Below are 24590 nucleotides of genomic sequence, written 5' to 3'. Positions count from 1 at the left end.
AAATTCTGATTTAGCAGTTAAATACTCGAGACAATTCTGATGTAATAAAACTGAAGGTCAGCTACCACACAGTGCTCTTTCTTACTTTTCAAAACTCTTACAGTTCTTGGGTTTTTTTGTGAATTTAAAAAAAATTAGCTTTGATTTAATACTGAAAGCTTTCTACCCCTCAGTTATTTGATTCAATTTTAAATTAAGTGAGTTGTTCTACATAGCAACCTATGCAAGTGAGTTAAAGATTACAGCCTAATAACTGAATCCACCAAAAATATCAGTACATATATCAGCGTCAGTATTGTCTTAATCACTGTCAATATCAATGCGGTCTTAATGGAGAAAACCTCAGCTAGGAAGACTAGAGATGCTGTCCTTAATTTTGGGGCAGCTTGGTGAAAAAAATAGGCTTTTGCTTCCTTGCTTGTCTTTACCTGCTCTGTAGTTTCAGAAATAGCAATTGGGATAATAGCAGCAATACACAAGAGGTTAAAATTAGACTATGTAAAATGTGACTATGTAATGCCTCAGCCTGTGGTGGGATTCCTCTATTTGTAATAACAAAACTGCCTGACACTTAGATTCCATTCCATGCATGTACCTTCACTAACCTGTCTGCTTATTATACTCCTGTCAGTTGTCCTGTATTAATATGAGGTCATGAGTCTTACTGGGCTTTACTTCATCATTTTATGCCTGCCATAGTAGTTTTCATCACCTAAAGTCCAGGCATTGTGGAACATAGTAGAAATCCATGCTCATTCAGTTCTTCTAGGATTTCACCCACAGCTCTGTTGCTTAATAGGAAGCCAGTTTCCAAATTATGTGCAGGATTTTGAATTATTATGCCAAACTGCATGCAGGAAGGATTAGATTTGATTTCTATTTCTTAGTTAGCAGAACTGAAGATGTCTAGATTTTAAACAAAATAAATGTGCATTGCCCCCCAAGTGTGGCCAGTTCTTACTTGAAAATTTTAAGAGATTCTAATCCAACTAAAAATGAATGCTAAACATAAAAGAGCCCTTTATAAGGAAGGTGGTGCTTTTTCTTTTCCATATAAATAAAAATACGTTATAATCCAAGGTCAAGATGCAGAGATTTCTGTTTAGGAAAAAAACAAAAAGCATTCCAGCCTAAGAAGCTACTTACAAGTGTGTTATACTGAAAGTAAAACTTATGACCTCTCCCTAACTAAGAAAGAAATAGTGGGCCAATCTCACAACAGTATGTTAAAGCTACCAGAGTAGAATTAGTTCTGTTTATAGCTGCCAACCTATAATTCTTCCAGTTACCTTGCAACAGTATCTCTATATTTTTTTAAGTTTTTTTTTAATGTTTCTATCATTTTTGACTACACTATGATTAATTTCTTATATAAAGTGAGCACATTCTGAAAATACTAGTAGGACCTTCCCAGAATGTAAGATGATGCATCTTCTGCCTTAAGGAGCTGTCAATCTGAATAGACAAAGTTGCTTGTAGGCAAGAAGAAAGGGTAAATCCTCCCTGTCAAGTCCTTGTGATAACTGGCACATGTCCATACACCAGCATTTGTATTGTTCTCCTTGAAAAAGAAAAAAAAAAAAAAACACACAACAGAGTTCACTCTCTCTGCATGTCCTTTTTTTGTCTCTGCATAGTTCGCCTTGTTACTGCAGTATATTGAGCTATCCCGTCTCTTACTTCACCATCCTATGCTTCCTGTCTTTAAGACCAAAATTGTGGCATATCTTGAATTCCTGAAAGCATCTCCTTTATTCAGAGAGTAGGTGGTTTGAGCCCTGAGAGGTCAGTCAGAAGCAGAATTCCTGGAGGACGAGATAAATTCCTTGGTAGTGGAAAGCTAGTGGAACAATACAGAACATCTAGCAAATAGGAATTATTAAAAGCAGGACAGTCTTTGTGAAACAGAGCTTGTCTTTTATTCAAGGTATATTTTGAAAGACAGAATGAGGCTGTCTTTTGTAATCCTTGACAAAATTTTAGAAAATGTTCTTTCCCTTTTTCAATAAAGATGATGTATTCTGTATTTTTTTTACTACTTGACTGTGGGGTTTTTTATTTAAAATGTTAGTCAGCTAAATTCACAACCTTTGTAACTTTTATTTAGGCACTGAAGAAGATGTGGTAAAGTCAAAGAAAACCTTCCGAAGTCAAGCTGTAGTAAATCAGAATGCAGAAACGGAGCTTATGCTGGAAGGGGATGATGATGCTGTTAGTCTGCTCCAAGAGAAAGAGATTGACAACCTTGCAGGTAATTATATTTTTCATTACAAATAAGATATGAACCAAAAGCTCTTTTAGGCTTGTTATATCTTAACTTTTGCAGCTGGTCTCTTAATGTTGACAGCTAAGTATACAATTACACTGAGAACAGATTCTTTATGTTCTAGATTTAACATGATGTCTTACTTCCATGAACGAGGGGAATTGATTACCCCGCACGTGCCCATTGCAGTCTTTCAGAGAAATAACAGTAGCTCCAGTGCTCTCTATTAATTCCTGTTACTTTTTGTTGTAAATTCCATCAGGCCACTGTGGAAAGTTTCTCCTTTTGGTTGAAATGGCAGTGGGGATTAATGCCAGTGCTCAGAGTTATGTGAGTCAGAGCATGGTTGTGTACTCTCATGGCTTGGTCACAAGTGCCGTGGAGCTTGCTGAGAGACTCCTGCTTCTGCGCTCTTGCACCACCTGCTCTCGCTCACAGCAAGAGGAAAAAGCTGCCTGTTGTAAACAGGGACAAAGACAGAAAGAAGCTGTAAGCAACGTATGAACTTCTTTTGTTAGAATATGAACTGGGAATGAATGCTGTGCAGAAATATTCAGGAAAGATCTCTTCTCTCCTTTCTTCCTATGTGAAGATGTGCGGTGAGATCTCAGTTTTGTCCCTGTGTTCTTGCGAGCTCTGTTGCAGTTCTGTATTGAGGAAATACTACATTTCCTAAGGAAGTAGTGTGGAAAGAAGGGCACATTAAAGGTTGAAAATGCAATCTCCACACAGATGAAAAAAAAATATGAGACCTGTGAAATGCAGTATGGAATTTTTTAGATTAATTTACTTAGGAATACCTTTTTAAAATTACTCCATTAAGGGGAAATTTTGTGATGTCTCAGCATTTTTTCTGCAGAATTGAGTTTCCAAAATAACTATCTTTGCTCCTGCGCTTTTTTTTATGATGCCATAGTGGAATTTTGTAGCAAAGATAAAATCATACTTGGATGTTTAAAAAAAAGAAAAAGATGCCAGATGGAAGCTGGTCTCATGGTTTGAAACTAAATTACAGGGGGGAAGGAAGGGGCTTTTATTTAGGAATAACCAGCAGCATATGATTATCCCAGTTAATGTGTCCATCTTCTTGCTTTTCTTTTTGTGGACATATAAACTGCTAACCATTGCTGAGACGCTGTTGTCTTAAGTCAATAAAATAGTAAGATAGGCAGGACCATTAATGTGGTATTTTGATCTATATCCTTTTCTTTTTTAGAAATGAAAACTCAGAAGCAGCCTCAGCTAATTTCTTATATCTAAGAACACTGCTTCCAACTAAACTATAGTCTAAAGGCTACAATCTGCAATTACATCTAAGTATTGATTAGAACTGCAGAGTGGCCAGAAAAAAAAAAAAAGTCCATTCTGGAAGTTCTCCCAGTCCACTCTACAGTTCCCATGTATGCCCCAACACTGCCATTTCATTCGAACACACAGATGCAACACAACCCCATAGCTACATCCATCTGAAAAAAATGACGTTTCAGTGAGTCCTTAAGTATTTGTGTGCAATGATCCTCTTACCAGAGATCACTATTTATAAAACATCCTCTGCTCCTGCAGGACATAGCACAGTAATTCTAGTCCCTTGCTTTTATAGGTGTAGAAATTGGACAATATCTTAGATATTAGAAAAGCAGGAATTACAGAAATTGAAACAAATTAACTTTTGAAATATTGACAGGAAGTATGTTATAAGACGTCAGCAATTAGCCTTTGCATTTCCAATCAACACTAACAAGGATAAGCAAGACACCTCCACATATGGCAAGTTGATATGTTAATGGTACTGCATGTATACCAAAAAATACAAACTTCTCAAAAGGAATCCACTTTCCACCACTTCATTTTTACTATCAGATAAACTGTAACATTTGCCACTAAACCCTTGCTCATTTTCAGTAAGAATCTATTCTTTTGATAAGAACAGAGTGAACGATTTTGAGAGGTAATGCTCACGCATGGTATCATGTGAGATTTACCAGTCAGTGAAAAAACTAAATCTGTGAATACCTGCTGTCCGTTTTGCCACATGATTTTCCATAGAATGACATCCCTATTTTACACGATTTTGAGTATATACAGTGTGAATCTAAAACTGGAGACCAGTAACTGATATCGAGAAAAACAGTGGGGAAGGTGGTTTTTGTTCCTAAGGAAGTAAGAACTCGTAGGCTCTGAAGAGCAGGCCCCAGTAAAGCCAGACTGTCATTCTTCATCCAATTCTGGAGAGTGATTATGTACATTCAGTGAATATTATCTGGAAATCTCCAAGATATATCAAGTCATGGAATATCATAATGTCATTTATATCTAGTTGCTTTTCACAGTGAATGACACTTAGCAATTCCTATAGTCAGATATGTCCCCAATTTAACTTTAAAGCTTAAATCAATTTAAACTTGCTTTATAATGATTTGGATTGCCTCAATAAAGAATTGGAATTAAACAAAATCATTATAAACCCGGTTTAAATTGATTTAAGATTGTCTACATTTAACTAGAACAATTTAACGTCGTTTCTTCCATGAAACTAAGGTATCTTTTAAAGAGACAAGACCTTCATTTTTAGAAAACTTTTAGCTAAGACAATATAAATATTATAGTAATTTCATTTGTAAAGTTAAAACTGCAAAAGGAAAGTTTGAAACAGATTGAGACTGTTCTTACGAAGTTATCTGTACATACCTTTTGTTCCAGAGACTCTATAGTTTTTCATCAACCATGTGGCACAAATCAATGTAAAGTTCACTTTGATAAATTACATATGGGATGGAGAATTTTTTAGATAATTATAGTCTGAGTATTTTTATTATATAGTCTTAGTATTCCATATGTTGCAATGGCAGTTGGTCAGATTTCATTATATTAAGTAGCGTTTTAAGAAACTATAAAAATCAGAATCCATGTTCCTATGGAGTTCTTAGAATAATGAATTCTAAGTTAGCTTCCAAATTTTTAACTAAAGCAGTATTTTAACTGTCTTATAGTATAATGAGTTATCAAAAATGGTTGTTCTTGTCTGAACATTTTCATATTAAAACATTTTACATTTTTCTGTTTCAGTTTTAGCTCCTTTTCTTCCCAGACTGTTCACTTCAAGAGGCAAGTCACATCTCTGTTAGAACTAATGACTGAGATAGTCCAGTCTATTGTAGCATTTTTCTAATATGTTGTAAATCTGTGGTAATGCAATCAAATCCACTGTAGTGAGTTTAATATTACTAACTCTTCTCCTTTGCTTTTCCTTTTTGATTTTCTAATGCTGCAGTAGGGCTCTTACTTACTTACCTTTTCTTTCAAGAGCCTGAGAGTGCAAATTTGTTAACAGTTTGTGTTCTGCTTAGTAGATGATTTTTTCAGAATGAAAAATATATGGATGTATTCTAATATCATAGACTAGCATTCCCAAAGGGGAGTGTATTTTAACAGATAATTAATATTCTTTTGGCAGACTTCAAATAACAAAAGCACAGACCTCACACTAGAATAGATCCTAGAAAACAAATAAATGTGGAACCACTTAAGGTTTATTAATTTTACATTTTAGAAATACATTCTCTTTGTCATGAAGTTGCTGTTGGCTTGCTATGAATTGTTTGTGCGCATTTGAGAACAGAATTTGGTCTTAACGACATTTTTCAAAGGTACACATGTTCTACAGCTAGAGCACTTATCATCCATTTTGTCATATGGCTGGTGGCACTAGCAAATAAGCCCAGCCAGGCAGAGTAGCCCTGACAAAATCTTTTGCTAGTCTCTAAACATTATTTTCTGGAAGAGAAGAAAGGAAGCAAAGATAGGAGGATGTGAGGCTTTGGGTTACTTAAGGAAGACAAAAGGCTTTGCAGGCATCTGTCTGGTTACTTGCACAGGCTCAATCAACTCAGAATCTGACTTCTTCGCAAGCCATAGTGAATTATATCCTCACAACAGCCTTGCAAGAATAAATACATATTATTCTCTCCATTATACAAGGAGTCATCCAAGGTAAGTCATCCAAGTAAGCCCATGGTAAGGCACTAACTGACTTTAATGCATCTTAGTCTTATGTGCCTTAGCCTTCACTAGAAAATCTTCCTTTCTTCCTGCACAGCTATCGTTAGGTGGAAGAAACCCCCCCACAGTGCTTATGTGTTAGTAAAGTTTTAGTGAGAAGCAGCAGCCCGGCATTGCATTAGCTTTTATCAAACCTGAACTTCAATGTAGAAATTACAGAAAGCATTACTACCTGCTAAAAAAGAGCTGACCTTCCATCCAAGCTAGCATTGCTAGCTTGTCCACATTTATGTGAGGGCTAAATGCGATAAGCCCTCTCTCCAGACTTCTCAGTAGCGTGCCGAACGTATTGACTTACTGCCCCGTGCTAAGAAGCATATTGTGTCATGGGGATTTGACAGCTTGTAGTATTATTAATCAGATATAAGACCTTTCACTTCCAGGTCATCCGTTTGATGTCCAGACAAAATTGGTGGTAACCAAACGTTATCAACATCTGTTTTGTGGCCTATGCAAAATGAACTTTTTGTCTCAATTCAGACAAACTGACAGAAATCACCACAATTATGAGCAATTTCCAATTGAAAAAAATATTTGATACGGTCTTTGTGGGAAATTGGAATAGTCCCAAAAGTTCTACTCTATAAAACTGTGGTTAAAACTACACAGCAGCACCTCAAATAAAAAAGTAAATTGTTCAGCCCTTAGAGGATATTTTCTATTTCAGATTCTAACAAAGGCTTCATTTACTTTTCTGATAATATTTTGAAGCCTTGCATAGGGCCAGATACAGTACTAAAAACTGTATCTATCACCAAAGAAGTGCATCTAAGGCCACAAAAAGCTCATAGAATAAGTATTTGGGATGGAAAGCTTAAATACAAGTGACTCATGTTTAAATATATGTTTAAATATGTGTATATATGTATGTGTATATAAATCTGAGACTGAATTTTCTTTACCAGAGTTGATCACTGTAGACTCTGGTAGGCTGTTAGCAGCTTTTTCTTAACTATTCTTAAGGAATAATGTAGGAGCTTTTTTTCTTTTCTCTCTCAAAACACTTCTAAGGTATGTTAGATCATTTCCATGCTCATTGTTACCAGATTTAGACAAAGAGTGGATATTCTGAAAGTAAAGAACAATAACATGGGCCTCTAATGAGAAGGCAGATTTTTGAATTTGGGGATTTTGCAGAAAAAAACAATCATTTTCTTTGGGGCCAACCAGTAACAGTTTTCTTAAATTATCTGTCAGAGTAACGTGACAGTCAAAAGACAGAACCAAGTAGCCCATTATATTGTCTCCAGGAGTGACCACAGCCTATCCAGGAATTTGTAGAGAAGAGAGGAGGAATCATCTTCGTCCCTGTCAGGCTCCTGGAGGGCTTCGTGTGAGAACTGTCTCGCCTGCCCTGGCCAAGGCTTCTGCTCCCTCTGTGGAGCACCCTCAGGAGACTGCTCTCCCCAGGAAGCCCTCTCCTGTAGGGTCACAGAAGCCCTGCCTTCCACTCTGTGCTCTCCTCCCCTGCTGTGGTTGCCATCCACGCACCAGCGGCTCCAAATGGCACTGGAGTCTGGAGGGATCCTGCAGGGACAGAAAACAGCAGCCACGGGGGAAGCTTGGGAAAGACTAACAAGTGTGTGGTGGTGCTTCCTACTGATTCTCTCCAAGCCTCCAGCTGTTTGCATCTCTGCAGCTTCCTGAGTCAGAAGTAGTATTTATTCTCTTTCTTTTTTTCCTCTTTCTCTCCCTCTCACTCTCTCTCTTTTTCTCACTTTCTTGCTCCTTTTTCTTTCGTGCTTTCTTTCTTTCTTGTCTTTCTTTTTCTTTCTTCCTTTCTTCCTCTCTTCCTTTCTCTCTTTCTCTTTTTCTCTCTTTCCCTCTTTCTCTCTCTCTCTTCTCCTTCTCTTTCCTTCTCTCTCTTTCTCTCTCATTCTCTGTCTGAAGGTTGCTAAGGTACCCGAAGCTTTTCCTTGTTTTAAGTTTTTTTAAAGAAAGCATGTGTGTATATATGCGCACACAGTCACCTCAGCTGGACAACCAAATGTCAGAGTTTCAATAGAAAATATCAGAACAAAATGTTTTGATATTTCTCTCAGCTTTTCAAGTTTTTCAATGGAAACTATTCACTGAATGCAACATGCACTCCTGAATAGTTTTCTCCCCCCAAACTCCATTTTTCTTGCCAGTTATCATTCAAGACAGGAATTTCATTGGAGGAGGGGGTGTGTGGGAGAAGAGTGATTCTTTTTCCCTTTTTATGGCAGACACACAACCACACAAACCTTGTACTTCCAAACATGGAAATTTCATTCAGCCAGATAACCATAGTTTCTGCTTATTATATATTCAGATTTTGATCCTCAAGTCTAAGTACAAAAAGGAAAAATGTATTTGTATGAGTTTAATTTAGAGTGTAGACTCAGGCATAGACTGAAAACAGTTATATTACTGATATGTAGTTGGCTTTCACATTGAAAACAAAAAAAAGCCCCACAGTGTCTGTAACATTCTATTTTTAGGCATCTCAGTGTTTATTTTAATCATTTTTCCACATTACCATCCAAAATAGCTTAATATTTTATAAGGTGGTTGTCAGTCACATATGATAGAGCTCCTAAGCACAGCTTTGAAGAGCTCTTCTCTTTTCACCTTACAACACCCCATTCTAAAACTGAACAACTTTGACTTTTAAAATGGCAGCTGGGTTTTCTGCTTTCCAGACTTCTGAAATGACTCAGTTCAAACATTGTTGCTTTGTATTTGTGTTTGTGGAAGGCCCTAAGAGTGCTTCATGTGCTCTTAACTATCCACTCACACCAGACTACTCAAATTTCTGTTTTTCGTAACTTGCAAAACTTTTTTTTTTTCCTTGAAATTTCTGGGTCTGCAGAATTAGGCTGCAGTGGAGTCTAGGAAGTGCACGCTCACCTACTGCACAGGTCTGTAGCTTCTCCCTTGTCCCAAAGTACCACATGCTAGGTGCAACTGGTTAGCTGATCAAAGATCAAGCCAAACAGCTCTCTGATACATAGGAGACGGTAGGAGAGACAGCATCCTACGGCACTGCAAAAATACACACCTAGGCATAAGTAGCTAGTTGTGTGCAGTTCCATACTTCTGGGCCTTACTTCGTCTTCACTGTGCAGTTGTCGACATATAAAAATCCCTGTTCTCCAAAATCTTTGTAAGTCCTACATAGATTAGCAGTATATAGGAATATATAGTATCTAAGAGTATATCCAGAATTGTATTAACACTATCTATATTAAATTAAGCACTTTCACTGACCTATGGACAGATTTTTTTCTTCTTTTTTTTTTTTTTTTACAGTGGTATGACAAAAAAAAGCTAAAAATAAGTCAAGCCGATGGTTTGCTTAGTGCTGGTTTCATTGGTCAGAAATTCAACAAGTGGCAACCTCATCCAGTGCATTTGAGCAGTCCTTACTGGCATCTGTTAGGTGGAGATTTTTAGCTTGACTTTTTAAAGAAACAAGGCTTATGTGTGAGCACATGTCAGACTTCATCTGTGTAACTTCTGAACCTGGAAGCCATTTTGAACAAAATCTAACACAGGAGTAAGGTTTTCAGAGGAAATAAAATTCCTACAAGGAAATCAGGTTGTTAAGGAAAAAAACCCTACGTGACAGAGACTGCAGCATCAGTTCTGATTTTATTTGATGCCGGAGAATATATCTGGGAGAGTCTTTAGAAGTTCCCTCAGTGTGGGAAAACAAAACATGCAGTCAACCACTACACACAGTTATATAAGAAAACAGTCTTTACTACTTCTAGTGTTGTTTAGAGATACTCTTTATATTTTCGGATAATTTTGAAATAACAGCTATTGCATCTTAGATGATTCTTATAAATATACCTGACAAGCCATATGCTAATTCAACAACTTACTTCATTCTTCCAAAACCCACATACAAGTAGCTAACCAGATAAATGAACTTAAAAATGTCACAAGCTATCTGAACATAGTATTTCCCTTCACTACAGTCTCAGGAATTATAAGGCTTTCAGTTTATCCTGCAGAGCTTTTCCAGAATGGAGACTACAAGAAATGAATCCTGAGGGCTCACATCTTTCATTTCATTTCTAATCAATTGAGCTCTATTGGCATGACAAGGTACACAAGCTGGACTGTACAAGATACCTGTCAAGTCTGGTTCACTCAGACTTGCAATTGGGATTTGATCCCTCATGTTCCTGACTTATTACAATGAGTTCCTGTTTCAGTGTATATTGCATAACATGATGCTAACTCTGCTTTCCAATTTTTCATGCGATATTAGACATACTTTTCTAAATTGTGGGTTTTTTCCTGTTTACTTTTCGATTAAATAGCTATAGTGGTTCTCTGAGAGAGAAAAACTGTCACTTATGTGGGCATGTTCAGCATCACTCAAGGTTTTCCAGGTTGAAGACAGTACCTTAGATTTCACCTGAAAATGAGGAGGAAGCCAATGCAAGTCATAAAGCATTAGTATAACATATATCTGGATGCACCACTTCACAATCAAGCTCTTAGTTTCTGAAACAGCCTAAATTACTCAGTAGTTCCAAGGTATAGCTTCAGGCAGAGTGCACTGTATGAACCTAATTTTGAAGAGGTAAATGTATGCATTGCAATAGTGGAGTGCCTATCTCAAACGTTCATGTATTTCTGGCCAGATGTAAATCATTATGGGGAGTCTTGATTATTATTAATACCTGATCATCTGGCAGGTTGGAGCTAGCTTGAACATGTCCTGGAACAATACTAAATCCATAGAGGCAGTTCAGTTATAGGACCTATGGGGTTCTCATGTATGCCACAAAATGAATTTGACTTGACCTGCAAAAGGAGGCAAAACTTGATTTCCTAAGTTGGTTTAGGTTGTCTGGTAGACTCACGGCTAATTATTCCACTGGACCTGCAGTGAGAAAATACCTAGTAAGACTGACTTCGGGACAGTGTTGGGCTTTTCTATGCACATTCATGTGCACATATGCACATTCTATGCACCTTAATTTTATTCTTTATTTCATTCTTTATTGAGCGGTTGCTTTCTGTTAGTTTTTGAACAATGTAAAGAGATATGTATTCCTAGGAATTCTGTGAAACACATTTTTTTTCAGGAAGAAGTACTGTTTCATATTCTGCTTTTAATGTGTCCAGGAAGGTATGGAATTTAGGTAGTAATTTACCTATGGAGGTGCATGTGTGGCTTCTTTTCAAATGTATGCAAATTATGCATATGTTCGAGAGAAAAATCCATTATTTTTTCTTAGGTGACACTATCTTTAAGTATTTTTCCCAATCTCATCATAAATAGGTATTTACTTCTTACTGTTTCATTCATAGTAGTACTATGTAAAATTGTTTGTATTTACATTTCATTTTCTTCTTAATCAAACACAATTGTTTGCTGTTATGGCACCACTTAAGAGAGCTGATTTGCTGTAATAGTTTAGTTATTGTTGTTGAAAAAGACCATTCGAGTAGATGTTTGTTGTTAGTTTTAGTGTTATATGCATTCTAGAGGAAAGGGGGGGGGGGGGGAAGTAGGGAAACTTTTGGAAAACAAGGCCTATCCATGCTAGCAGTGGCATTCAAACAAACAATAAAAATCAATCCCTCCCTCACAATATGAAACATATGATTGTAGAAGAATAAAATACCAACAAAGTAAGCTTGGGGATCTCTGAAAACAAGGGAAAGGCATTGGGGATATTACTCAATGGGGGAGGAGAAAAACAAGACCGTAGTCAAGTTTAGACTTAGATCCTGTTTTTTACAATCATAAAATTGTGCAAATTATTCCATTTATTGAAACTGTTGAAAGTGATATGTAAAGGGAGCTATATATATACAATCCTGTAGAGGCCTTGGTTTGAGTGAAGGAGTTACTTGCTGTATCTGCTATAGTGGAGAACAAATGGGGGGCAACCATCCACATGTAAGTTCAACATATTTATTGCAGGGCTTTTAAAAAGCTACTCTGTATCAGGTTTGTGATGACAAGAGGAACAAATAGGCTAAATTTTGACAATTTTTTTTTAGGGATCTAAGTTGTTTACTTGTTGTTTACATGGCAGTGCATGTACAATAATAATTATTATTTTTAATTGGTTGAAATACTTTTTTTTTGCTTTCCTGACTACAGTGCTTTTTCCAAAGCTTTTGGTGGCTATAGCTGTTTCTGCTTCTGTCCTTGTATCTGCTTGTATCGCAGGATTTATATTTTGCAAAACTGAAGGGTTTTGTTGGGGGGGGTGTTACGTTTGAACTGTTTCAAATATATGCACTTCTAGTCATTCTAAATGCAAGCTAATGTCAGATACACTTGGCATTAGAGTTAGTTAAAGTGCTGGATTAATTTTAGTTCTCTTATTTCAGAGAGACTGTGAATGATCTTTAATTATTTGTATTATTTGAAAGTTGTGCTTAAGTATCATATCAAATTTTGATTTATACAAATTTTTGCATCATAAGGTTATTAGTTTTGACTAATCTGGTTTGTATTTTCCATGTTAAACAATTCATGAAAAAGAGATTAAGGTGTATGGGTTTTTTTTAAGGCAATGTCATCTAAAAATCAAACATGACAAAATTCATCACATTTTTATCAGAATGATTTTGAGTAGATTGTAAAATTAAACTGACCTATATGATTTAATATGTTTTCAAAGAATTTGTTCCTCATAGTATTTTTCCATCTATAAATAATCACTGAAATATTTTTAAGTTAGACTCATAAACCCGCAGCAGGTAAAATCGCTTGTTTTCATAATTTAGCGTATAAAAGCATGTATCTTTTCTTATTTAGGAATAACTGTGCCCAGTCATTTTAGCGAATACACTCCAGTGTAATTTCTAGTCTCATAGCATATCTGTAGCTCTAGCAGTTAAAATGGACAATTTATGAAAATGAAATGTTTGAAATAACAGCTTAAAATATCACTCCTTTGGGGCTTTGTTTAAGACCAGATTTATAATTTTATCGGTTTTGCTTAACTAGGTATCAAGCTCTTCAGCTGATAAAACTTTTCACTTGCACTGACTTTCTTTGCTAACTTCAACATACAAGAATTAAAGTCTCCATTCAACGAAAATTAACGAGGGGACAAGGGGGATATTACAGTCTGCTTTTATTCACTGCAGCCTTCCAATCCCACAATCATTTACTTTTGGAAGGGAAATATTATTTTAAAATGTATATGTGAAGTTCCGTTTATTTTAGAAATGTAAATCACATGTGCCGACCACAGGGATCAGTCAAAGTGGAAAATTCGGCATTTGAGCAGATTACCAAACCTGCGGATCTGAAGCGAATTCTGGTCTGTGCCTGAGGCCGGGACTGCGGTGTCGGCAGACACGCTGCGGGCCGCCCCGCAGGGGCTGGGAAGGGGCAGCGAAGTGGCTGTTTGAGAGGTGCCGGGGTCAGAGTGCGGCCGTGCGACCAGCCCCATGGACGCGCGTCCCGTCCAGAAACCCCAGCGGCATGGCGAAGCGGAGCAGCGCGGAGTGCGCCTTCCCCGCCAGGGCTAACCTAGGGAGCGCTGGGCGGTATCCCTCTCCGTCGCGGTGGCCCCGGGGGGGAGCCCGCTGCGCTGCGCTGCGCTGCGCTGCGCTGCGCTGCGGCGGGGCCGCGGCCGCCTGGCCCGCGCAGGCCCCGCGCAGCCGGCGCCGCGGGGCGCGGGCAGCCCGGGCGCGGGATCTTCCGGGCCGTCAGGCGGCTGCTGGGCGTCAGGTGTGCCCGGCTTGGCTTGCGCTACGGTCGTAGCCGCGTTTTGGAAGAGGACCCAGAGCTTCGCGGTAGCTCGGTGCCATATGGAAAATCTGCAGTATTTTGATTATGCGTTATGTAAACATTTTAATATCGGATCCTTAAAATCCAGAGACTCTCCCAAAGGGGATTAAAACATAATCCTCTCTCTATATAGCTGTAGTGGATTAATTTCGTATTCTCTCAGTGGCTGTTTTGCTCCCTGAAGGCTACAACAAAAAGACTCAGTGCTCCTTAAACATGCTATGGAATTGGAAGTTGTAATTGGAGATTTCCAAAGGACAAGTGTAAAAATGACACGCTGCTAACGCAGGATATGTTTCATTTTGAGCTTTCAGGAGAAAAAAAAATCTACGAAGATTTTTTTTAAGTTAGTTTGCACCCCCAGCCCCCAAAATCATCCCATAAATTGGCCAGTGTTTAGAAAACGCTTTCCGCATGTCTTTGCGAAAAGGAAAAAAAAGAGAAAAAAAACAAGCGGGCGTTCTCTTGTCTGGAAAGCACAATAACGCTTACTCCTCGTTGCACTTTAATACCTTTGACGTGTTTGCATTGCAACAAATCCAGGGTGTCATGGTGTTATTTGACGAGAAGCCAGGGCAGATGCCAGCGTACCGGTGTGGGAGCCCGGAGTCTCTTCTCGAGAGGGGAAGGAGGAAGCCAGATTTCCCTGGTTTCCCCTGCATCTAGTAACAGGCTATGCAGTGAATCCCCGCTTCCCCTCCATGCCCACCCCCTCCCGCAGCGCTGCCCCCTCCTGCCGCGCGTGGGAGGGCGCTTGGCTCCCGCACCCGCGCGGCTGCTCGCCGGCGCACCCGTTGTTTCCTCCGGGATTGCGTCCTGGGGGCCTGGCCTCGAGGCCGTTAAGTCGCGGTGACTTTATTTCTGTTTTAGCCACACAACACCGGGGAAAAGAGGTAATTGGATTAAATTGATGGTCGTCCTTCTGGGATTCGGTAAAGCCCACAAACGCCTCCTTAAAATGATAGAAGAGCGGGTCGCTTCCCGAGCGCCGCGGCTGCAGGCGGGTCCCCGCTCGCACAAAGGCCCGGGCCGGCGCCGCGCAGCGCAGCGCGAGGGCGGCGAGGGCGAAGCGGCCGCTCGGGCGGCGCCGCCGGGCAGCGCTGAGGGGAGGCGGGGACGGTCTGCTGCGGGGGCAAGTGCTGCTGCGGGGCGGCGAGCGCTGCCGACCCCCTTCTGCGAGCACAAAGAACGGGGGCCTGGGGAATAGAAACCCAAATCCACTTGTAATCGTGCAGGAGAACCGGGCGTAATTACTCGAGCGGCCTAGATGAAGATTGATGAGCTTTAAAGCGGCGTTTCGGATCGATCGCGCTGCCGGCGGCGGCCCGGCCGGCTCCCGCGGCGCGGCGCGGCTCTGCGCGCGGGGCGCAGGGAAGATGGAGGCGAGGCAGCGGGAGCAGCAAAGCAACCCGCGGCATGTGATTCAGATCAGCTGACTAGGGTCAAGAGGCTACCCTGGTTTATTAGGAGATGGAAAACAATAAAATGAGAGAAAATAGAGTTTGTATCAATATTATCCAGCCTGCCACGCTGGGCTGCTGAAAGCTGTCACTGAAGCTGGGCGTCTTAGCTTCCCCTTCTACACACAGTAATCCGTGCCTTCCTCTTTATTTATTTTGCAGCGTAAATGACAAAACATTGTGCAATACAGTCTCAAATTGGGTGTTACAGTAAAGTAAAACATTAACAACATGACAGATAGATGCGCTGATTCAGGACTAATTTGGGCTAAGTGAGTAATTTGAAGTGTTGCTTGCAGGCTCTGGCAGGAAACCGTGTGCGCGATATCGGGGGAGGAGGAGGAGAGGGAAGGTCGCCTCTGTGCCCGTCAGCCTTAGTGCGAGCTGCGGCCCCAGGCTCGCCTCGTCCGCGCCGGGCCCTGCGAGCGCTGCCTCCTCCCGGGGGAGCCGCGCCGGGGGCGGCAGCGGGGAGCGTGCGCGGGCACTGCCCTCTCGGCCAGGTCTTCGTTACTGTGCAGAGAAGATCGTAACTGCACAACACAGCCAAAACCTCTTTAGCATTCACTGAGATGGTCAGTTTACCAGTTTCTAAAAGGTGCGTCAGTCGGATGTTATACTGAGTTTCTCAATCCTGAGGCTTTTATTATTTATATGTCAGATGTGTGTTTGTGTATGCATGTATATGTGCGTGGGCTTATGTGTATAAATAACCTACGCGGTTTAGTGGCTAACTCTAAAAGCGTGTTTTATTTTTAATCTCTTCATTAAGAGCGAGTGAGCTTCCTAAGCACTGACACTGGCAGCCTAACAGTAGGTTGCATTCATATTGAAGATAAGATGGCGAAAAAGTGATACTCTGTAGTGTCCTTTGCATTAAAGCAGAAGTTTTCTTGACTAAAACCTAACAATTTGTGCGGAAAAGGCTGCCTTTTCTAATAGATTGTCCCCTACCCCATCTTTGCCGTGTCCCTGCAAGTGCCTTGTTAAGGAATATATTTTGAGTGAAATGTTGTTACAGTAATTTTAAAAGGATTAAGTGACAGCAATTCGAAATAAAATTATCTTGCCATAAATACGGTTAACGATGCTAGCCTTTGTGTGTGTGTGGTATTCAAGTAGCTCAAAAAAATCATCTTTTGCGATACTTTCGGAGTCGAGGTGTGCACCCAGAGTTAAAAATAACGCCGCCGGGTTTCGCCGGGCAGGTTTCCTGGCGCGACGGCGCGGGCTGCGCTGCTCGCTGGTGCGGGGCTGCGGCGGCCCTGGCCCGCCGGGCTGCGGTCCCCGCTCCGCGGAGCCGGGTGTAACGTGTCGCTACCACCGCAGCCTGCCGCGCACGAACAGCCGTGGTCGTTAATGAGGAGTGAAAGGGCACGAGAAGTCAAGGAACCTGCTTCTCAGAGGAGGCTATTTTTCATTCTAACTCCTCTGAATTTTGCTCCTCGTTGATTTATCTCGCAGCCCTTCGCCCTGCAGCTCACAAACTCTTTTCCGTCCTGATTGCAGAGTTCAAAGCGCTGAGCGCGGGCGGGAGAGCGAGGAGACGGCGGGCTGCAAGCAGCCCTTGCGAGGGGGAGCGCTGGGCGCTGGCTCCGCCGGGGCGGGCCGGGGCGGGCCGGGCCGGGCCGGGCCGAGCCGAGCCGAGCCGAGCCGGGCCGGGCCGGGCCGGGCCGCGGGGGCCGGCCGGGCGCCTTCACCTGACGCCGCTGCCCTTGTCTTGCAGGCCCCGTGGTGCTCAGCACGCCGGCTCAGCTCATCGCCCCCGTGGTGGTGGCCAAGGGGACGCTCTCCATCACCACCACGGAAATCTATTTCGAGGTGGACGAGGATGACCCGCCTTTCAAGAAGATCGACCCCAAGGTGAGTGCCGCGGCCGGGCCGGGCCGGGCCGGGGGGCTGCGGCCGCCGGCGCTGCGGCAGCCGGGCCCGGGCACACGTGCGCCGGGGCCGCCCCTCGCCGCCAAACTCCGCGCCCCTCGGCCGCCCCTCGCTGCGTTTTATCAAAAAGCGCAATGTATTAATGATGTTAAATCCTCTATTACGGCGGTGTGCACATTTTTCAGCAGTCTTTCGCTCAATGCCTTTGTATGAACGTGGGCAGATTTACTAGTTAAGCCAATTGCTCTGAAATCCCTGGAGGTAACAGCAGTCCCAGACTGCGGCCTTCCTAAGACACGGTGGAGGGTTTTACCCTTTCGGTGGATATCAGACAATCCCTTTATTTCAAGAAAGTTAGTTTCCACAGAAGAAAATACTGCTCATTTTACTAAACATGCTGATTGCTGAAATCCAAGCTAATGCTTATTGTCTGAAAAAAAAAAAGAAGAAGAAGAAAAAGAAACGGCTATCGCGTGGGCATGTACCCAAGACTAGATTCCTGGGAAAGCTCTGTTTTTTCTGAAGTCGTTTACTACTACCAATTCCGCACCCCCCAGAAAAGCCCAGAGCCGGCCGCGGCAGCAGCAGGGCTGCGTGACTGGAGCCTGTGCGTGCGCCCGTCCCCGCTGGGTCTGAGCAGAGGGGCCGGGTGCGGGGCAGGAGGGGGCTGGCAGCGCAGGGCATTTGCTTCAGGGCGCTCCTCGCTCCTGCGGTTTTTTATTCTTACCGTTGTTCTTGCTTTAGTACTTTACCGTTGTGCTAGAAGAATGTCACAAGCCTCTCTCTAGGTGAAAAATAGGAGAGACTTTTCAAAAGACCTTGGGATTTTTGAAGAACTATCACAAATAATTTCCAAGAAAAATGCTAGCGAACTCGTCTGAATATATGTTTGTAATAAGGTGATTTCTGTATTGAATAATTTCTGAAACTCGGAACTTTCTTCGCCGCGCTGGAAAAACAGATTCTTTCACAATAGCTTAGTATAACGGTTTTGCTGAAGTACACCCACTGTAAAGAGTTGCTGTTTACATCTAGTGTTACATAGGCGATTGGCCTCTTTCAGCACTTGTTGACTGTTAGGGTACTAAACAAAATACGCGGTGTTATCTTATATTTTGATCTTAAAGTCGCTTAAAAAAGAGGCATACTTAGGACAGCCTGGGTTGGAGTACGAGCAGGCAGTTTGGGATTGCTGGCAGTTTGGTGGATCTGCACATGTTATTCCCTCTGCGCAGGGGGGGATTTCTGGGAGTGCAACTGGCAATCTTATCACATTCACAACGGATTTGTAGGTCAGGAGTAGTGTTGTCGTTCACTTCATTGGGGCAGGCTTGACCCTTTCACCTATAAATTTTACTCTCTTCTTTATTACTACTTGCGCCTAAATGTTAGTTTTTGTAAGGAATCGGGTTCAGTATGCTGACTCTGCTTCAGGGATATGTTGTGTTTCCTCAGCATTGCTCAAAACCGAGCAGAAACACATCAGCGCGGTATAGTAAATCTTTCAAAACTAGATTTATTTTCTGACGGCTGTAAAAAGGGTTCCTGTATTAATAATGACATCAGTGTCTGACAGTTGCTGATGGTCATCTGGAGCTAAATTCTAGCGTATATGTACCACCGTTATTTCCTTACCTTACAAAACTATTCAAAATGCAAAGGCAGAAGGCTCCCCTTAAGTTTACTGCTTTATAGGATTTAAGCAACTATCAACAGAAAGTCAAAATTTGAAAAACATAGTTGCCCTTCTGATTTTTAAAGTAGAAAACATGATTCAGTATTGAAACGCTTACCCGTATGCATTTTACTTCATTTATTAGCTTGTAATTAAATAAATCAGCAACAGAAATTAAAATCTAAATCACAAAAGGTAATTATCCAGTGTATTTCAAGTGCATTTTCAAATATATAATTCCAATATTCAAGCGTTATTATATAAGCAGAATCCAAATTTCTTTTGAATATAGTTAAATAACATTTCAAGTATATTTATGGAATGTTAGAAATAGAACAAGCAATATATATGAAACGAAAAATGTAAACTTGTTAAGTCCAGACACTTCAAAAGACAATTAACAAAAGTACCATGATAAAATCTACCTTTTTAAATGGTATCTTCTTTAGCAGAAAATGTCCTTGAAGTATCCAAAATGGCAATTTAACTTCTGTTCACCAAATCACAAAACACCAACATCCACAATTTCAAAGACAATGTGAGATCACAATATTTGATACAAATTAAAAGGTACATTAGGGTTTGTTCAGGTGGCATATCCAGATAGCTTTTACTCACAGAGGGATTACATAAAAATACTGGGTTTTGTTATAATCCGTTGGTTAGGCAGAATGGTCACAATCATGTTAAATTACAGCCAATTTTGCTTTCCGGGTAACATTTTTTTTTTTCTCACGGGGAACTGCAAAACTGTGGTGAAGAGGAACGATACTCGCTGTTTTTATTTGTTTTTCTTTCTGAAGAGCCTAAGCTATATTCCTTTTTAAAAGAGAATATTATTTGCATTGTCAAGTGGAAATATTAGACTTTTCGAACAGGAAGCTTAAACTTCATCAGGATATAAGCAGATGTGCCGGTTAGGCCCGTTTTTTATGACCCTCTAAAGTTTCTCCAAACTTTTCGGGTTGGTAAGTATTTCCCTAGCCAGTCGCCACGTTTGTTTGGCCGCGTTTTCCAGGGCCGAGTGAGGTTTGCCCTGAAAGAGGTCTAGGTTGGGCAAGAAGTAGTGCGGGCACCTCCTGCACTGAAGGCAGGAGATGAGCTGCAGTAAAATCCCGTTGAGGCGGTCGCCCAAGCAGGACTCGTCCCAGTCCGACTCTCGGGGGTGCTTTTCGCATTCGTATGAAACCAGAGTCTTCATGTGGTAGTTGTTGAGGGGCTGGCCCGGCAGCTCCAGGTGCCGGTCCCGTAAGGTTTTGAGGATGGAGAGGCATTTCTTCCTGCAGCCGCCCATCTGCAGTCTGTTCTCGGCTTCGGCGAACTGCAGCACCCAGGCGTCGCTCTCGGCGGAGCTCTGCTTGCCGGCCAGCGAGTGGCACTCCTTGGAGAGGAGGTTGAAGCCCTCCGCCTTGACCTCGGCCACCCGGTTGGGTCCCGGCCAGGGGATGTGGGGAAGCGGCCAGTGGGCAGCGCTCCTCGGCCAGATCCCCGTGCATTTGAACGCCGGCGTAATCTGCACCACGTATCTGTCCCTGATCCTCAGCTTCACCTCGCTGGTGTCCGCTACCATCTTTACCACGTCTCTGTAACTGCATTTATCCACGGCTTGAGCCACCAGCGTCTGAAACCTGGAGCGGATTTTGCGTGCGGAGAGGTAGCCGGACGCCGTGATGAACTCCACCCAGAGCGACATACTCCTCTTGCGCCCGTCGCTCAACTTTAGCACAGCGCAGCCCGGCAAAGAGCCGTCGTCCACGAAGTTGAAAACCCCCATTTGGTTGAGATAAAGTACCACTTCAAACTCCGTGGGGGAGATGACTTCCAGCCCCTCGTAGCGGTTGTCCATCTCGTTCAAGGAGCTGATGAAGCGCGGCTCCTGCACCTCCACCTCCTTCAGCACGTCCGACACCACTTTGCAGACCTCGCGGATCGTCTTAGCGATGGCAGCTTTCCTGGCTTGGCATTTCTCGTTGTAGTATTTGTTCAGGTGATACACCAGCTTGGCCTGGGCCGCGATCATGTTGGGGCAGAGATCCGGGTTGTATACCGGAGTCTCGCAGTAGGCTGTGGGATCCAATGCGGCTGCTAGGGCTGGAGCCAACTTCAGAGGAGAAACAGGCTGCTGCGCTCCGAAATGTAACCAATGTTTCGCAGAGCGCTGCGGCTGCTGCGCCTCCGATGCTCTTCCTGCTCTTTTAGATCAGCCGTCGCGAAGTGTGTGTGGCGGGGGGGGTGGGGGGGGCGGGGGACCGGAGGGGGCGATAGTTTTCCTCCCCCTTTTTTTAAAGGGTCCGTGAGTGAGAGGAAAGCATCGAGAGCTGCACCTTCCCCAGCAGCAGGAAAAACAAAAGTTGAACTGAGACCCAGCGAGCCTTCCAGTAGTCAAAATAATAAAACCTCTTCGTATTTATTTATGTTTTCCTGTAGTAATCACTGTGTGTGTGCAGGGTTGTTAATCAGACGGTGGGAAAAGTGCCGTGTGAGTGTGTGCGTGTGTGTGTATATGTCAGGAGGAGCTGGCTGTTGGTTTGTATAAGAGCCCAGATGCACTCGTGTGGAAATTATAAAGGCAGGGCCAGGCAGGCGGGCGGCCAATCGCCACCGGGCTCGTCACTGCAGCCTCTTGCAGCTCAAACCCGGCTAATTAATCCCTCTCCAGCAGACACATATGTGCACACGCACCCGCGCACATGCAGGCGAAGGTAGAAGGTTACGGGCAGAAACGGCGCCGGTCAGCTGTGCGTTGGAAATCAAGAGAAACCGCTGTCCTTTGGGTGTAACCTGAAGTGTACTGGCGTTTTGAAAGGACTTGGCACAACTGCGCTGCTCGGCGCTGAAGCCCTGTCGCTCTCCTGGCGCCGGACCGTGCGTGCAGGTGTAGCAAGGGGCGCCGGCAGCGGGGCAGCCGCGGCCGGGGGCTCGCGGCAGCGGCACGTTCAGCCCCTCACAGGCGGCGTCGCGCCGCGCCGTCCTTTCCTCCTCCTAGTTGTCTCCAGCTGCGAGGGAGAAGTTTTTCTCTCGTGAGCTGGTCAGTGCACAAGGCAGCAGATGCACGGCAATTCAGTGATCTTTGGAATAAAGTATTACGCCAAAGTCTGCGATCTGTGTTGTTTTAAAAGATCTTCTGACGGGGCGTAATCGATTTTAATGAATTTCGGCATCGTCTCTGCCTTGCTTTTTGTATCTTATGAAGGGAGAATCAATTGCTAAACGTATTTGTCAGTTCTTTTTCGCGTTCCCTCCAGAAATCCAGGAGCAGATAGGAGCGGTAAATCTGAGCTGCCAGTTCTTAGCTGCGTTTTTATATTTCGGTGTAGCTCTCCACTATATTGTAAAGAATGTACGTTCGCCTGCTTTTCTGACACTTAGCTGCGCTAGAGGTATCTGCTAATTTCAGACCCGGGCGGTTATTGTATGGCGAGCCGCACTCGCAAGCTGTGCTGAGTAAAGGCGCGCCCGGGAGGGATGCTGGCGCCGGCGCACGCTGCCGCGCCGCTCAGCAGCCGCTCTGGGTTTTCGCGTGCGATGGTTGTGATTAGCAAATTCCTCCTTCGGCACCTGAACTGTTAGCACCGGGCCTTTCCTTTGCAAATGAGCTCGAGCGACAAACTCCTCTGCTTTGCAGCGTTTACTCAGCTTCGCTTCAAGAAAACCCAAAGTTATTTTTTTAGGGGGGGGAAAAACCCCTTTTCATCCCTTGTCTTTAAGGAATCTTTAATCTAAGGCCCGATTATTAATTCTTAAAGTAACTGTCACGGGCACAGCTAGCGCCAAGGAGAAGTCCTAACGCAAAGGAAATTTCACATTGATTCAGCGTTTTAAGGCGACCAACTTTATCGCCTATAGCGAGGAATTCCTGCCTGTGCGCTCGGCTCGCTGGCTCTAGCGTGACGCGGGTGCTCCCCTTGCAGAGGGCCAGCCGACTCCTAGCAGGAATAATTTTCTGTCCGTGCATAAAGGCAGGCCAGGACGTGGGGCTCCCCGCTGGGAACCCGCAGGTGACAGGTCGTCCCGAAGCAGCGATGCTCCTCGCCGCAGCACCCTGGCCGACGGCGCCGGGCGGCCGCTCCCCGCCTCTCCCGTGCGAAGAGCCGCCCGTTTCCAGCGGCTCCTCCGCTCGCCCCGGAGAGGTTCCGCGGCGGGCGGGGGCGGCCGCGGAGCCGGGAAGGCGGCACGTGCCTCCCCCGCCGCGGCCCTGCGCGGGGCCCCGCCCGCCTCGCTCGCACCGCGGCTCGCCGCGCTCCCGGGGCAGGACGGCGCTTCCCGGCCGTCGCGTCCCCCCTTCCCCGCCCGGCCCCCCCCTCCCCGCGCAGCCGCCCGGCCCCGGCCGGGCCCCGGCGGCTGCGCGGAACCTGCCGGCGCGGCGCGGCCCGGCGCGGCTCTCCGCGCCCCGGCGGGGGCTGGACGCGCCGCCACGACGCGGCTCCGGCGCGGCCCCGGCGGGCGGGGGGCAGGCGCGGCCGGCCCGCCCCGCTGCCCCGCGGCCGCTGCCCCGGGAGCTGCGCCGGCTGCGGGAGGAGGGGAGCGGCGGCGGCGGCGGGCAGGGCGGCTCCACCTCGCCGCGCCTCCCGGGGCTCCGGGGGCCGCGGGGCGCAGCGCGCCGGGCCCGGCCTCGTCGGAGGCGGCTTCCGAGCGATCTCCGTAAGAAAGAGCCGCTCCGCGGGGAGGCTGCGGTCCCGCGCCGCGCAAAAACGAAAGTTACGCGGCGCGGACAAAAGGTTGCCTCGTTCTCCCACCTCTCTACGGGGGAGCAGCCGCTTCGCGTGGGGATGGCACAGCCCCAGACCCCTCCGCGGGGCTCGGCTAAGGGCTTTAGGGCTGCGCGTTTCAGATGGGAAGGTTTTCTTTATTTTTGCCCCGTAAGTTTTACCTCAGTAACTCCAGTTTCTAAGGGCGAAATGCGATAGCTTGTATCTTAAACTTTCAGTAGGCTGATTTTCACAATTTAGCGCGATTAATTGAAATAAAATTTGCATCTTATATTCTAAATCAATCTTAACATTATAATGTTAAGAGTAACCTAAAACATCAAACAATGCAGGTTATATGCATTTATTGTATTTTGGAGGTTGTGGGATATATTGTCCATGTTCGACTTAACCCTGGCAGCATTACGTTTAGCACTAAAAGTTACTCTTAATTTCACTACATCATTAGAAAGTTTCATTTCACAAATACAGAAATAAACATTTGGTAGTTTGAAAATACATGGATTTTGGCATCTCTGACACCAGGCAGCAACTGAAATGAGCTGTTCTAAGCTGACCTGATTGTTTAAAATGACAAGAAGTTGGTGCTTTGGTTTGAGATGTTCAAAATGGTGATATTTCAGACTCTTCATAACATAAAATATGATTATTTTTAATGCTTTTGATCACTTACTGGTGTTAGTTTTTCTTTGCAGTTATTAATGTGTGCTTACTAAATTATAAAAGGGAAGAATGCCTTTTCATCGGCGAGTTTTATTTATTATATGTATTGAGTTGTTCTGGAAAATTGAGATTA

General features: G+C 43.9%; 2 protein-coding genes across 5 annotated transcripts in view; one reads left to right on the top strand and one right to left on the bottom strand.

The window, feature by feature from the left end:
* The window catches only part of NBEA (neurobeachin), a 533052-nt gene that overhangs the window by 355894 nt on the left and 152568 nt on the right, over positions 1 to 24590 (top strand). For 2 of the 4 annotated variants that reach the window (XM_064504927.1, XM_064504928.1), the window contains 3 exons: positions 2108 to 2251; positions 5333 to 5371; positions 17256 to 17392. In XM_064504927.1, coding sequence (XP_064360997.1) covers positions 2108 to 2251; positions 5333 to 5371; positions 17256 to 17392 — 320 coding nt within the window. The remainder of the gene's footprint in view (positions 1 to 2107; positions 2252 to 5332; positions 5372 to 17255; positions 17393 to 24590) is intronic. The other 2 variants (XM_064504930.1, XM_064504929.1) reach the window with 1 other exon arrangement.
* MAB21L1 (mab-21 like 1) lies at positions 19209 to 22581 on the bottom strand. Its single transcript, XM_026098314.2, has one exon. It carries the CDS (start codon positions 21103 to 21105, stop codon positions 20026 to 20028), a length of 1080 nt encoding a protein of 359 aa, XP_025954099.1. The 5' UTR covers positions 21106 to 22581; the 3' UTR covers positions 19209 to 20025.

This window comes from Dromaius novaehollandiae, chromosome 1 (assembly GCF_036370855.1).
Source record: "Dromaius novaehollandiae isolate bDroNov1 chromosome 1, bDroNov1.hap1, whole genome shotgun sequence".
Taxonomy (NCBI): domain Eukaryota; kingdom Metazoa; phylum Chordata; class Aves; order Casuariiformes; family Dromaiidae; genus Dromaius; species Dromaius novaehollandiae.
Note: the sequence above shows the minus strand (reverse complement) of the source record. Positions and strands in the feature narration are given on the sequence as shown.

Bases quoted from the DNA above. Each gene is read 5' to 3' on its own strand.
- MAB21L1 (XM_026098314.2), bottom strand. From the start codon at position 21,105: ATGATCGCGGCCCAGGCCAAGCTGGTGTATCACCTGAACAAATACTAC.